Genomic DNA, 16448 nt, shown 5'->3' with positions numbered 1-16448 from the left:
ACACAAATTGAGGTCGGCTAAAGGAAGGAGATTATTTCAATTTCAACTCTGAAAATCTCTAAGGAGAGATAGAGAAATGCTCAATCATTGGAAAATATGTTGCTGTGTCCCAATTGATTACCTGCTCAATTCGTTTATAAAGATCATTTCTCCATTTAAAATCACTCGAAAGTTATACACTAATGTGTTACCATCTTTATTTTACTCATTCTCGAAGATATTTCCGTTTTGTTCAATTTTTAATGCTGAGGAAATGAATAAATGGTTGCGTTGAAAGTAAAATAAAAGATCATTTCTTCAACTGATTAAAGTAGCGAAATAAAAGTTTATTATATCTGTTAAGACTTGAACTTTAAAATGTTCATCTTCACCTACCTTATTATTAATGTTTAAAATTTCCCTCAGAATAAAAAAAAATGAATAGCAGTGATATTGAAATTAAAGTAATTTCTCCAAGTGGTAACTGTTGGATGATATTTAAGGCCGGCATATACCATCATTTCATTATAATTTTATAATATTTTTCTTTGCGAAAACCTAATGTATTCAGAGTAATTAGTTGTGCCTTTAACCACATGAGTTCTTCATTTAGATAGAATAGGTGGAAGTTATTTTCAAAATTCGAATCCAACAAACCAATCCAATTCACTTATATTTTACTACGATATATAATTTCTGAAAAAAACTTTGTAATTCATGGACATTTGATATTCAAAGATTACTTAGTTTTCTGTTATACATTTCTTTTTGACATTTTATATCAGAAATCATAATTAATATTTTTATAATGCCTTCTAGACAGAAACAGATGTTTCATTCTTTTCAAAAAATGTGACTACGCGAACAAAGTTGAGGTTAAAAGCTAATGTAGAAATAAAAACGTATCCTTAGACGAAACACTACATTGAGCTCATCTTCATAATGAAGCCACGTTCCCACGAGGCTTGTCACACGTCACGTGTAATATGTCAAATTTCTGTACACTTGTCTCGACGGCGCTGGGCGTCGGATATGTGGATCAATAGCGGCGCCCGCCCCTGCACCTGCAACGCATGCGTTGCATCCCTCAGGATCAATAGGATATTATCCGAATTTCATCCCCGTGTCAACAGGGTGTCGTCTAAGTACAGATATAATTATAGTTTTGTGTTTTTTCTAGTCGCAAAGGTATGTACAGGTTGTTTTTTTGTTTATATTTATGTATACAGATCTTTTTCAACATTAGTTGATGATTTGAAGGGATGAAGTGATGTAATCATCAACATACTAGAATCAACATACATTAGAATCGTTGAAAATTTCATGGTTTCAAGTGGATAAACAATAATGAAAATACAAAATTTTTATTGATTGCAACTTCATTCTACAATAAAAACTTTCTTCGAATGAAATGTTAAAAATATGAGATTTAAATTTGAGTTTAGACTAAAAAAAGAAATATTTTGTGTTATGACCACTTATTTTTTGTAAAAATTGATACGCAATAGTTTCGCCAATAATGAATAACCATAAGGATATTGGTCAAATCAATTCCTTTGATAGTTACACGTTACATCTTTCAATTTCACCTGGAATGTCAATAGATTTTTTTGCATTATTGTATTCCAATCATCAATATTCGCTCGTCGAATGAGATTTGGTCACTATAAAAACCCATAGACATTATTAAATCATGACATTGGTGATCAGCTACATTATTTCTTCTAAGAGTTATTATCTAATAACTCTTAGAAGAAATAATGTAGCTGATCACCAATGTCAAAAAATTTGCTTCTTAAATTATTTTATTGAGTTTTTATATTGCTGTATGAGACATTTTGTGGGTATATCGCTTTTTTGGTTATCGTGTTGATTGTAGGTATTTATTGATGATTTTCGATGATTATGAAGATATAGTAGGAATGAAATTACAACATTTTAGGAGCCGGTAGGTAGTCACTTATTAACCAAAAAAAAATTTATTTATCTAAAAACGGTCTCTTCTGAACTCAACACTTCGAAGCTTCTTCCATAATATGGGACACTTTCAAGAAATTCTTCGAGATAACATCGCTTAATTATATATTTTTTTTATTATTTCTCATAGATAATGCTATCTGCAAAATATTTAAACTTCTTATCTGAAATTCCGCAAGTAATTGCTATTCTGTTCTAATTTCTTTGAACTTTAACGACAACAATTATTATTTCTGATTAGTACTTTCGATCTTGGATTTGCTATGCGGATAATATTCCATTTCTAGGAATAAATTATTTACAAAATAAAATTCTTCATTCCATTAGTCCGAAATGAAACATACCTAGTTTGGAAAAATTTTAATGGGAGATACAGGACAGCTGAAAGATTCCGCAAAAAACCTCATAATAAGTAGAATCTAAGAGCACTACATTCTCATTTACAGGCTCTTTTTCAAATTTGAATGAAACTTGAAACTACTATATCTCCAGAGTAGAATCACCCATTCATCACATGGTATAAAGATATCTCCCATTAAGTTCAAGAAAACTACAGTCAAATATTCGATTTGCAGGACATTATAACAAATCACCCTGTATAGAATTTTAATGATTCATTCGATATTTGTGGAAACTGTAGTATCCATTTATACAATTTTATCCAAATATTTTCGGATAGCACCATCGAGGTTACCGATTACAAATTTTTCTCATCATGGAGACAATAATTTTTTCTCTTGGACCGATATTTAAAAACTATTCATCTCAAAATGAAGTGAATTTTGAATCTTAATGAACTTCATCAATCGAATATACATTATTGAATGTTAATTTCATTTTTTATTTGACCAAATACATCAATGTTTCAAGCATAACTCAAGGACTAATTTTGGATAAGTAAATTAATTAATATGCATTAAATTAACATGTACCTATGTATATATGTATATGTATCTTCGAAACAAAAGCCCTCCACTTGAATACATTCCTCAGCTTTGTTATAGGTATATTATGTTGATATTGTTTTCTATATCAACATAGGCTCATTCTTATTATCATCTCATATAGTTTGAATTTTTAGTAGAACGGACTCTCCTTTATTTATTTCTACGTTATAAATTTTTGTTCTTCATATAGCAGAAATCCACTAGTCAAATTTCAAACAGCTAACGTGAAATTTTGAGTAGCACCATCGTGTTGAAACCACATACCCTGCCTATTGATGTTTTGAAACTAGGGATTCATGGCTTGACTTGATATTCAAGCTACTTGAATTGATATTTCAAGCTAACTGACTTCAGCTTGACTTGAAATCAACTCAAGTTCAAGTCAAGTAGTAGTTTTTCAATATCAAGTAGTTGTTTATCGATGTCAAGTCAAGTATTTATTTATCAAGTACTTGACTTGAAATTGAAGAACTTTAACTTGACTTGAGTTGATTTCAAGTCAAGCCCAAGTCGAGTAGCTTGAATCTCAAGTCAAGCCGTGAATCCATATTTGCAACATATTAGGAAGTATATCGCTAGAAAATTCAATGCTATACCTTGAAAATATGTGATCCAACAAATATCAGAATGAAATATTACTAAAAATCCAAAACTAAGAAACGATAAAAGATACGACTTTTTCAATTCAATTTTTATGTGCTGCCATGTTTCTGAGGAATATATTTTTCTTTAATGCTTGTTCTTGATCTTAGAGGATCAATGCTTACTACAACCGATTTTTTAAATAGGTAAATGTTTAGCAAAAAGCTTTCCGAGTCGACGGACGAACGATTTTTTTTCAATTATATATAATACATTTTTGGATTCTGTGCATTTCGACACGTAAACTTTCAAGGGGTGTTCCTCTCAAAGATTATTATGGAGAATAAGAAAAAAAAAGAGAATAGTTAAAATACAAGTGCAGAACGCATTGATATTCTTCAACAATTCAAAATTTTAGTTTAGTGATTTTTTGCATTGAAAAATGTGGTTTGGAGAACAGTTTTCTGTATCACAAATTCGACAGATTATAGATAAATCCGTGACAGGAGAAATTCTTCGAGTACCAAAATATAATAATGCCATGATATATGGGTCAAACTAAGATATTCCCATCCGTTACCCGATTATGTTCTGTGCACAAGTTCCTAATCAAGAACTTGTAGGTACCTGCATCTCTTCAATATACTCCAAGACGATATGTACAATCATAAAAAATTTCCTTAATTTGCGTGTTCTCTGCATTCAGTACATTGAACTATCGAATGTTGGCACTCACAAACACCATTAAATGATATCACCCTGCAAATAAATGGTATTGAAAGTCTTCATTTCCTAAAGTCGAATGAACTTATAGATATTGGTGGTGACCCTTAAAGAAGATAAGAAAGATACATCGTAATTATACCTGATGACACAAGTGTTATCGTCAACGAAAGTGTTAACAAAGAAAATTTCTGGTTTTGTAAACAATGATAATAACGAGTTCAATCTCTATCTTGAACTAGTCATAAACTATATTCGGTTGAATATTAGAAGAGAAACAATACTTAATTTCCAATTTTGTTCACAAAAATTCTCTTTATACTTCTTCAATTGACTAATACTGAATACTGGAATGCTAGAAGTGCTAGAACATGTCCCTAAACATACTTTGGGAATGCTGAAGTATTATATAGCATATAACCATTCGATGACGTAGTATCATGCCCAAGTATGTATTAATTAACAAATTTTTTCATTCGCTATAATGCTGATTCAGCCTGTCAGTTATCTAGCTTGCGAAGTATTTGATTTTGTTCACTTGTTCTAGTTAATGGACTTCTAGAACCATGTTGACATTATTGGTCTTTGAGATTCAGTTAATAATGAATAGAATTCAACATAAATTTGTATGTTATTCTAAAGGCTAACACAATTAGGGCATTCGAGTCTGCAAAATTATAACCATGTAGCTGTTGAACATCTGAAATGGATCTTAATACAAAGGCGTAAACTTTGCTTCCGCTGTTTTTTTTCCAAAATTCGAGGCTTTATTGTAAAAAACTGGTTATACATTTATGATTCAAAGCATTGTTCATCGATGGCCGCTATATTCTCCCATCTTTCGGGCAGCGTACGAATCACGCGTTGAAAAATTGAACTTTTGAAGAGATCCACGAATCGATCCAATTTTTAACTAGTTCATAAGACTCGAAGTGCTGGTCAGCCAGGCCGTTTGCCATTGATCAAAACAAGTGATAGTTCTAGGAAGCAACATCTGGAGAATACGGCGGGTGGTGTAGGACTTCCCAGTTCAACGTGTTCAAGTATATCTCGACCATTCATAACATGAGGTCGAGCATTGTCATGCTGGTAAATCACTTTAACCTGTCTCTCGTTGTATTGCGGCCGTTTGTCTTCCAATGCTCGACTCAAACGCATTAGTCGCGTTCGATAACCATCACCTGTGATTCTTTTAACAAATCATAATACACTACGCCGAGCTTGGTCCCACCAAGTACTGAGTATGACATAAAACTGTTAATAAGCGTGGAAGCATAGGCGGGATATCCCAATGTTTTTCTGCAATTGGTATTATCGTATTGAACCTATTTTTCGTCTCCAGACACAATGCGATGCAGAAATCCCTTCCTTTTTTGTCTTGCAACTGTTCACAAGCAAACAAATTCCGGTCAACATCTCGGCTTCAACTCATACGGCACCGAATTTCCTTGTTTCTGAATCATTCCCATGACTTTCAGGCGTTTTGAAATAGCTTGTTGTGTCACTCTCAATGATCCTGCCAATTCTTATTTCGTTTGACACGAGTATTGATCAAGTAATGCCACCAATTCTGCATCTTCAAAAACCTTCTCTCTTCCACCGCCATGCTTCATGGTCTTCGACTTCAAGCGTTGAAACCACTCTCGGCACTTTCTTTCACTGATAGCGGCCTCACCATAGGTAGTTGAGAGCATTCTATGAGCCTCAGTCGCAGATTTCTTCATATTAAAGTAGAAAATTAAAACCTCCCACAAATGACGTGAATTTGGCTCATAAGCTGACATGTTTAATCGAGAATAACTTTATGATGTTGACACAAATTGACTAATATTTCGATGGCGTTATGTTTAAAAATACCTAAGCTTATTGTATGACATCTACGATCTATTTATTTCGACTACCAATTACCACTACAGCCATCAATTGCAAAACAGCGGAAGCAAAGTTGTACACCTAATATTTTTTCTTTTTCAGAAACTATGAGCTGCATAGGGGAGTGTTTGGACTTAGGACCTCCACCAGACTCTATCCTTTTTCTTCCACCACCACCAGCACCCTCGATTCTGCAACATTCCCTGCCAGATCTTCTTCTTAACACAACACCCTGCTCTGCAGGACAATTATGCGATGCCTGGGTACCCCTGAACAAGTTTCCGGACAGTGAAGATTATGTTGAACTATCAAGAAAAGGTAAAATATGGAAAATATAATAATAACAGCAATAATGGTGAAAACTGTTCTTATTTTTGCAGAGGCTGAAACATGGTCTACACTCGATGATACATGGCTGTTGGTTCTAATTGTATCATCAATAGGTGTGCTGCTTCTTGGAGCTCTTTTAGCAATGTTCCTCCTCAAATGTAGAGAGTGAGTATTCAAGTAAATTCATAATTTTTAATATCTGACTTCTTCTATTCTTGAATTTGTGTTCAGTGAGTTAAGTTGTTGGGACATGCTGTACTTCATTGTTTCATGCTTTACATGTTATATTTTTTGTAGTGTGTTATTGTCATTATGACACAAGATTAAGTTAGAACGAAGTTGTCAAAAAAAATCGTCACAAAAGGTCACCTTCCAAGTATTTATTTTATATAATTAGAAAGCAACTCAACATAAGCCATTCAAACTTGATACTCCGATACAAGCCTCAAGAACGTTCAGAAATGGTCAAATCGTTTTATCAAAATTAGTGATCATTTTTCAATACTGAGAGAAATAAAAAAAAATTTTATTTTACGGAAACCATGGAACATACAATTATAAAATTGATCACATATTTTGTTTACATCGATAATATAGGAAGACTCAAACTCCATATTTTTTAATTTTTCCATAAACAGTGCTATCGAATCAATAACTTTTATGTTATCATGAATATTATATAAACCCCCATGAAGCAAAACGAATGCTCTAAGTCTACTATTAATTTCCATAACATCTTCGAATGCAATGATATATTTCTTACGATTTCAATTTCATTATGACCATATATCCAAAAATCAAAAATTGCTGACAGCTCCAGTATTTTGTTTCTCTCAAATTTAAATCTTCGTTCATGACTTGAAACAACATTAACGATATTTTTCTTGCAGGATGAATATGTTCGGCAGTAATGATTGTTCTCTTCACAGCAGAGAGCCTAGACCTATGAAAATATTAGAACAACGTGAATGTACCTCGTCGAATGGTATCAATGGTAGCAAAATGATACATCCAAATGACCCAACTATGTACAATGGAAATGTTGGTCTACAAGATAATCGTATGGTATGGGCTGCTCTTACTCCTGGTGGAGGAACTCAACATTTCATTTCGGAGAACTATCCCAAAGAATTCGTAGACTACAGGTAGGGTTTATTAAAATTTGAATTAGTAGTTATTCAAGTTGCCGCTATAGGTAGTGTTCACCGATAAAATAAGCAGAATATAGTAAAAGTAATGAAAGATTATCAAAACAGGTGACCAGAAGTGAATGAAATTTTCAGGAGTAATATCACAAGAGATTTTTCTAAAATGATTTCTTCAGACAATTTATTGAAACCTTCTTCATTGAAACTTGTTGTTTTTTATAATAAGTAAGTTTCAATTTATCAAATCGGTATATTTCAATTTCTGAAACATAATCAGAAAGTTTCTATGCATTTTCCAGACAGTTATCGTGTTTACGGATGGACCTTATCAAATAACCAAGGTTGATTCCATAAGCTTACAGGAACGGACGCGAGTAAAAAGAACTTTTTTCGATATTCTTCTTGAATTTTCATCAGATCAATTAATGGGATCGAAATGAAATTACATTTGGAGTTTCAAAGTGTTATTCTACATCGAAATACTTACTAAATCTTCGAAGAATTCGCAGTTTTCAAATCGAAATCAAGTTTATAGACGGATCGAATGAAATTTGACGATAGATTCGACATTAGATTATTGAACTTCATCATTTGATACCATAACCTGCTGAAAATTCGAAAATTACCGACATAATTACAAAATGATAGGGTGACCTGTTCGGGGAACGACCGTTCCAAATTCTGGAATACCTAATGAATATAGTGGAACTAACTGACGAAAACTACAAAATATGAAAGAAGAAAAAAGAAGATAACATATACTGTATAATTGAAAAGCATAACTGAATCTCCGTACAACGTAGTAGTTTTAATGTATTGTCGCAGTCACGCTGTACATTTCATAACCTCCTGTAAGCTAGCAGCTGGTTGATATCGTGTTAAAAAGATATCATTTAGTATTTTCCGCCTTCATTTCATTTATCAACTAACAAAATTTACGGCATTGCCAAATTTATCTGAGAATAATAGAGATAACATAAATCAAAGAGTTGAAGAGCAGAATTTCATTGTATATTTCAATTTTCCAATATTTCAATAATAATCGATCCCATCGATTGAAAACTTTGCGTGGTATTATAAAATAACGATATCCAGCCTCGTACAAAATGTAGAAAATAAAGGCAAAAAAAACACAATATATTGATGAAAGGAGATCCAACCGAATTGACATTCACTTACGTGTAGATGTATGAAAACATTTTCAAGCTTTATGCAAAATTTCATGTTGATCTTGTGACTAGAATATCGAAAAGAAAACAATAATTTCTTGAAAACATATCCGACGTGGTTGAAATTTAATTTATACATACCGGGTGTCCAAGTTATAAAGATAATATATAACTCATTTCACATAATAATAAAAAAATTGCTTGGAATAACATCAAAGTACCTTCACAATGATGTATTAAAATGGTTCTTACATTTGACATCCCTGTGGTAGCTACCCCTAACTTTTTATTCTCAAATGGCACCCCCTGTATATTGTCAGTGAAAATTGCGTGTCATTCTATTTGGAATACAACGATAGCACATACCTACTTGGTATTTTTTCATTAATAACAATGAAGAATTAATTGCAACCAAAAAACCTACTATGCAATTCAAAAAACGAAGAAACATTTGCAACAAGTGTTCAAAATTATTTATTATTATTCGGAAATGAGGGCAATGAGGCTATTACAACTGGAGCCACGTAAAAGACAATGTCTATGACAATACTCCACAATCGATTCAAGAACTCAAGGATATGGTGATGCCACCGTAGCTGTGGATAATATAATTTTTCATCGTTAATGGCATAATTTCCTTTTTACAATATTATCAAAATGAAACCTCTCTTTGGAAAACCCTTTACAATTCTACATAGAGCTTTTTTAATTTTATTTCTGAACATCCAATATAAAAATTGAGTTCCACAGCTCCTCGGACTTTCCTGAAAAATCTTTTCGAGCTCTTTGTTCAATTAAGGACCAATTCTCGATGAATGCGGATGACACGTCAGTTCAACATGAAACGTCAAAAATCGTAATAAAAGATATTCATGACGAATTCCAAGATATCAGTTTAGGATTTGTATTCTTCATAGTAACAACAACAACAACAACAACAAAGATATTTATTTCAGAATTATTATCTACATAGTATTTTCAGCTTAATCAGTTAAATTTTTGAACTTTACTGATCGAGCGTGCATATACCTTGGTTTCTGATAGCAATATTTTTCAGGGAAGCGGACGATCACTACGAGACCATAGATAATATTACCATCAAGCCAGCTGTTGCTCCAAATGTCTACCATTCGTATCACAAAGGGATGCCTTATCACACCAACGAGAGGTCCAGTTTCGACAATTCCAACTACGAGTACGAGGAGCCAATGCCACTCATCAAAAGCTACCAGTACAACAGCTTCGACGACTATCAGTATACTCTCCCTGGAGGCAATACGGACATGAGGTGCATCAGCATGGCCTACGCTTCTAACAGCATGCGCAGACACATGCCAGTATCCAGACCAAGGGTGTCATCACCAACGCGCATCGAACATCCGAATCTGCCACCATTGAATCTGTATCCCCTGAAGAGCAGCACGTTGAAGCGGAACAGCAATCTGAGCTACAGAAATGTGGATACAGGGACATTGCCCAAGTATACTTGTTAGTCGCTTAGACCTACAGGTTTTGATTCTTCAGACACAAGACGCGACCCTTACATCACCTTCAGTTCATTTGTAACAAATAGGGTCCAAGCACTTCCATAGCTGCAATATTATATTCTTTTGAAGGATATCTTTAAGAAAGATAAATACTCAGTTTCATCCCGATTCTGTAAATCTTCGTCGAAAAGCTCGTTACACACAATTATTACAATTAGTTGTGATAAAAAAATTAGTTGTGGAAAAAATATTCCCAAAGTATAAAATATATTTTCAAAACATAGTAGGTATCAAAACTATGTTTTTTAAACATCATAGGTATCATTTTAGAATTGTTTTAGGGGGAATATAGGGCCAGGGAACCTAATGGTGTATTCTTACATGTTGCTTGATCTAACTCAGAATGAGAATGAGTGAGTACTTCCTGAGGTTTTGTCATGCCGAACTAAGAAAATTCAGATCTGAATGGGCCCCGATTGACTCTTTGAGATAACCGAAACATTGTTTTTTACATTTCTCGGCATGTCCCTGAGAAGCATAAACCTTGAAGCACTTTATATTCCAATGTCGGAGTTTTATACCCAGAAAAATCTGTAACTGAAATTTTGAAGTGATTCATCTTTCTATTTCTGGTTTCTGAATGCCTTCATGATCTAATATCACATGGGGAGAAGTGATTGTTGGTGCAATAAATGCACACGTTTTTACGACTGTGGTGACCCTGATCTTATATTAAGGAGGGCAAGCTAAAGTAACTCTTCTAACACTTTAAACTTGAGCTATTCTGGAATGATGAGACAACTTGGTCTGCATCACATCTGCAAGTAAGGGTTGAAAACAATTCTGTTCAATGGAATTTAAATTATCAGAATGAGTTTTTCTTTGGAATATATTTCGCGTCGTGATTTCTGGGTTACACATCTACGAGGAAATTACGAAGATCTCTCCCTTGGAATTGGGAAAAAAAATTGGATAAGATCTAATGCATCGGAGTGGAAAGAATGAAAATACGAAGCAGGAAACGCCATCTAGCAAGTGGTAACGCAACGTTTAGGGTAGAGACTCGAATAGGCCGATGCCAGCCCTATCAACCACCTTTACAAGATTATCTATGGGTATCATTCGGTAATGATGTAATCAAGCTTTCATGATTACCTTGACCTGCAAATCAAACATATGATAGGTTAACGACTGGATGCTTTATCTGTACCACCAAATGACCTAGTTAACCTTAGTAGACGAATTCAAGGTTATTTATGTTTATTCAATATATTTCTATCCTGATTCGGCTAGGCCTAACTAACTATATGCCAGGTTTTGCTGAAATTTGATTTAATTATATAGAGCATCCATGAAATGAATATTCCAGAAATGCATCAGTACAGAGATCTACTGGTTCCTACTACGATATTTCTTCCTCTGATCATACCTATGAAAATGAAACTAAAACTTGAGAATAGGGAATTAAAAGATGGAATAAAATATACCACATTCAGCGTATTGTAGATTCCGAATCCTTGCGTCCTAATACATTTTTTTTTTAATCATAAGACGATAATCTCTCAGTTTTCACCCCACTAAACGCACAAAATTTATTTTAATGAATCATTGAATTATAATGATTGATCTATTTGAATTCGAAATGGAACAAAAAACAATCCCAGAATCATTCAAACTGCTGCATTATTTAATCACAGCACTTCGATGTCGTATAATCTATTGTATATTTATCCCTATTTATTTAACTTATTCGTCATTGTTATCATAATTTAATGAACTCTTGTTATAGAATATCATTAGGTATTTGCTCAATTAAACTCATGAGTTTACTCTGAATACTTTCAAGTTCAGCTCCATTATTTTGTGTTGGTTTTTATTTTTGAATATCCATAGATTATAATAATAATCATTCATATGTTATTATATTGTTGATATTTTCAATTCAGTTCCAGTGTGAACAAGAGACCAGAGAAAAATCATTCGATGTTATTGTTATTGTACTACCTTTTTTGTTATTTATTTATTATCTACATTTAACAATAAATCTGTTTTTCCTTGATTGTTTTTCATATAGGTAAGATGCCTATTTCGTTTGTTCGTCATCTTGGGTTAAGTTATGCGGTACTGATGATCCCTAATAAGGGTGAAACCGGTATATCGCTACTCTCCCTTGATGACATACATTTTCCTTGGTTCACTTTCGATTATGATTCCCATGAAATAGCGTGGAAATCTTCTGTTTGTCAGTGGTTTTGTTGATGGCATTTTTGTTGATACATTAACCAGATAGATAATTAATATCGTTTGATATACACACTTGGAAATCATACTTCTTTTTATTTTTGTATTTTCATCGTTTATAATAACTTCTATCTACAACATAATGATTATGATTCGACAGTCATCTTAGGTAACGTCTTAATAATTTTTATTAGGGCTTTTTCGAATTCATTGCCGCACAACTATATGGTTATGATATCTAATAAAATCAAACTCATGTGTCAGTAAACAATTTGAAATTAAAAACATTCTGAATATCTACGATTAAATAAAAAAAGTTAATTCTAAACATTAACAACAAAATAAATTAATGGCAGATGCTAACATGCTTAGCACAAAACTAAAATAAGAATATAATTTTTTGCCAGGATTGTTAGATAAATTTGGGCTAAGGGTCGCCGCCAGGACCTGCAAACCGGACATTTTGCCGGGGCGTCAAATTTTAGGGGCGCAGTCAGATAATAAAACAAGACATCTTTTCTGATATAAAAAGTTTTCTTAGTGAAAATTCCACTGTTTGTAGTGAAATAATAAAACTACCAGGAGCCAATTTTTTTAAATCGAATAGGCGCTCTTAACTATAGTTATGAAAATACAAATAGATACTAAAATGCACCTTCAAGAACTACATCGTCTTTTTACTATAGACTTATGGAGTGTCGTATTTTCAAACAAGGACGCTTTTTGATGATATCAACAAAACGTCCTTTGATAAATTTTACAAGGAGATTTTAAGTCAAAAAATACCTTTCCATATGAAATTGAAAAATATGCCTGGGGGCTATAACAGAGGCTGCTCCAAAGAAAATTCAGATAAATTAGGCAAAGCAAGGCGGCGAAATTGTTTGTTTGCCGGGCGCCAAAATGGGTCCTGTATGGGCTAGGTTCTGTAATGATATGTTTGTCAAAATATTTCATTTAAACAAGTAGATAAAACGATTGATTCGATTTGACGCTATATAATTTTGGAAGACCTCCACGATAGCATTATTTACAGCGTTATGGACTCTACCCAAGATTAGGAAGCAGTTACGGACCATTTGGCTATTTTTGTACGATATGGCTTTCGAGGAAAAGTTTATGAAAGACTTTCAGAAATTAGATACTGTAGTTGAAGACTGGAAAGGACCCGCATTGTACAAACGCGTAACTTCAGAATTAGCTAAGTATGGAATTCTGGAATCAAATATCGTTGCATGTTCATCGACGGAGCCAATAACATGAAAGGGTGTTATAAGAGTCTCCAGGCTCACTTTAAAAAGGCAAATGAAAATATGACGTATCTATCACGTCTTAACCTAGTAGTAACTGATTCAGCAATAAAATTGCTGGTAGGAGAAAACTTGTTTGGATTGGAAAAAGAACCTGCAGTTTTTCTGAGATCATCTTAGAAGTAGGTAAATGGCAGTATGGGAAAATAAACAAAAAAAAACAACATATCGCACACGACATGTGTTAAGGAGCGAGGAAATGGCCAAACCATCTGCAATAACACAAGTTGGAGTCGATAATGCTGCAGTCCAAAAGACCTTAACCGGCGGTAAACCGTTCGGACAGTTACAGGATGGCCTTGTTCTCCTTACCATTCATCAGATCGAGTTGTCGCAAATCGGTCTCTAATGGCCATAAGTCTTAGACGTCGATCTTGAACTTCATTTGTGCCCCTTCGACGTCCAGTGCCTACTCTTCTTCATTTAGGTACTCCTTGCTATACTAGCTATGTTCTACCGAAAAGAAAAAAATTGAACAGCCCCTTCTGGATGTTGCAGTTTCTTTCTCAAATTCAAGCTGTTGCGACAAGTTAGTAATGTGAAACTCTTTGCGTCGCTCAAGAACATTTGGCCGAGTGATTCGACGTCATTCGAAAATGAGGCTGTTGCAAACTGTCACGGTGAATAGATTGCGATACTATTATATTGATGATTTTTTATGGCCGGAATTGGGAGATATTGATAATGTTTATTTTGACAAGACGGTGCTACGTGCCACACAAGCAATTCTTCAAGAAGTTTCCTTGGCGTGTTATTTTTCGGAGAGGTGATCAAAATTCGCCACCGAGATCTTGTGATTTAACACCTTGAGGCCACGTGAAATTCAGGGTTTATGCCAATACTCTTTATTGAGGTTCAAATAATCAAACTTATAATCGAGAATTTTAATTTGAATTAGGGACGTGCAACTAACTAACTTCTGAGTATCCGATACTATCAGGTACTGAATTATTATGTATCGGTACATTCATTGGATACTTGGTATCCAAATGTGTACCTGAAAAAGCCACACTGAAAATATAGGTTAAAAAAACCATTGAATTGAATTCATTTCTTCATTCAATGTGAATAAGATGATATTAAAGATAACGAGCAAAATATATATAATTTATTCGAAAATGTGAAATTATGGTTTTTTCTCAGGAAAAAAAAACAAAACAAATAAAACAAGTGTAATGAAACAAAATGAATTATTTTTTTGAGAAACATAACTTATTGTATCAAAATATAAATATGTAGATATCAATCATGATAATTCATGATTCAATAAATCTTTGATTTCCATTTGAAAACTCAATTTTTTCGCACTCTATACGATTTCAAACGGGGTCTTTTTTCTGACACAATCTTACTAGTTTTAGAAAAAACTCTCTCACTAGGATCTGATGTGGTAATTATACTAAAATATTTCTCTGCTAGATGAGGATAAATTAGTGTTCTCGACTTCCTCCACATTGAAATATTTTATTGTCTGCAAACTGTTGGTTCTTCATTATACTTTCTAAATTCTATAACGCCACCTGATATTGGGTTTTTTTATACCTACTATTTTTGGTAGAAAAATCCATTCAATCTGAAATAGACTCCGTATTCCTGGATGGCAGATCTTCGTTAATTCCAGCCATCTCATTAGATATTTTATTTTTTTCAATATCGAAGTATCTGAAAAAGCATATTTTTTAATCTAGGATCCAGATATGTCCAATGAGCTAAGATATTATTATGTTCATATCTTATGAATCTGAAGGAGATACCTTCTAACAATGCATTTTTGAATCTGTAGCTATAGGTACATTGGCACTGTTCTCACACATATTTTCAATCCATGAATACAGGGAAAAATTTTTGATATGAAGTCACACTTTTCTCTGTACTCAGTTCCACAGATATTTCTCTGAATGGTTTGAGAAGAAAACATAATTCTCTCAAAAAAGCGTATTCCTCAGCAGTGGGTGGATCAATTGGATTATGTAATCAGCAACCACAGGTTTCTGAATGACATGAATTCTTTCAAACATTTCATATGTTGAGTTCCATCGAGTTCTCACATCATTGATCAATTTCAAAGTTTTAGAGATTTGATTTGATTTTGAAAAAGATTCAATTTTTCAGATCTTACTTTGCTTCGATGGAAGTATTCTACAATAGCTTTAACTTTCACCTGAATACTTTCTATTTTTTTATCCCATTTTTTACAATGAGGTACAGAACATATGCCAAGCAAGATAAATTATTGAGATTTGTCAATTTTATTGCATTCGTAATATTGTGTGCATTATCAGTAGCAATAATGTGCACTTTATCTGATACTTCCCCTTCCCTTAACACTCTTGAAATTTCCCCTTTCAAATTTTCACTGGTATGTCCCTCTGGAAAAATAAAACAATCAATGAGAATGAAACACGAATCCTAATTATTACAGGTATCTATGAATTGAGCAGTAATGGACATGTAATTTGATTAATTTGAATATCACGTGGTGATGCACTGATGAACGAATAATAAATATGTACCTCGTACCTCAACGCATGAGCATGCTTTTTTATGAGCATTATAGCCGAGAACTAATCAGGCAAATAATATGCCAATAAAACTACTACACATATACGAATTGTAAACGTCGACTACGGACTACAGAAATAGGAATACAATCGATACCGTTTGACAACATAACTCATTGACT

General features: G+C 33.4%; 1 protein-coding gene and 1 long non-coding RNA gene across 2 annotated transcripts; one reads left to right on the top strand and one right to left on the bottom strand.

The window, feature by feature from the left end:
* The first annotated feature begins 1045 nt into the window (after nt 1–1045).
* LOC123688891 lies at nt 1046–12271 on the top strand. The gene is made up of 5 exons (XM_045627628.1): nt 1046–1167; nt 6183–6398; nt 6461–6575; nt 7301–7555; nt 9785–12271. The coding sequence occupies exons 2-5, from the start codon at nt 6188–6190 to the stop codon at nt 10218–10220; spliced, it is 1017 nt and encodes a 338-aa protein (XP_045483584.1). The 5' UTR covers nt 1046–1167; nt 6183–6187; the 3' UTR covers nt 10221–12271.
* A 2710-nt stretch (nt 12272–14981) lies between these two features.
* Nucleotides 14982–16421, bottom strand: LOC123682276. Its single transcript, XR_006747805.1, has 3 exons — nt 16286–16421; nt 15520–16134; nt 14982–15427 (listed from the first exon to the last, which is right to left on the bottom strand). It is a non-coding gene; the product is annotated as an uncharacterized LOC123682276 (long non-coding RNA).
* Nucleotides 16422–16448: the final 27 nt, after the last annotated feature.

The sequence above is a fragment of the Harmonia axyridis genome, chromosome 1 (genome assembly GCF_914767665.1).
Source record: "Harmonia axyridis chromosome 1, icHarAxyr1.1, whole genome shotgun sequence".
Classification (NCBI taxonomy): Eukaryota; Metazoa; Arthropoda; class Insecta; order Coleoptera; family Coccinellidae; genus Harmonia; species Harmonia axyridis.
The sequence above is the reverse complement of the archived record's forward strand: the minus strand, read 5'-3'. Positions and strand labels throughout refer to the sequence as shown.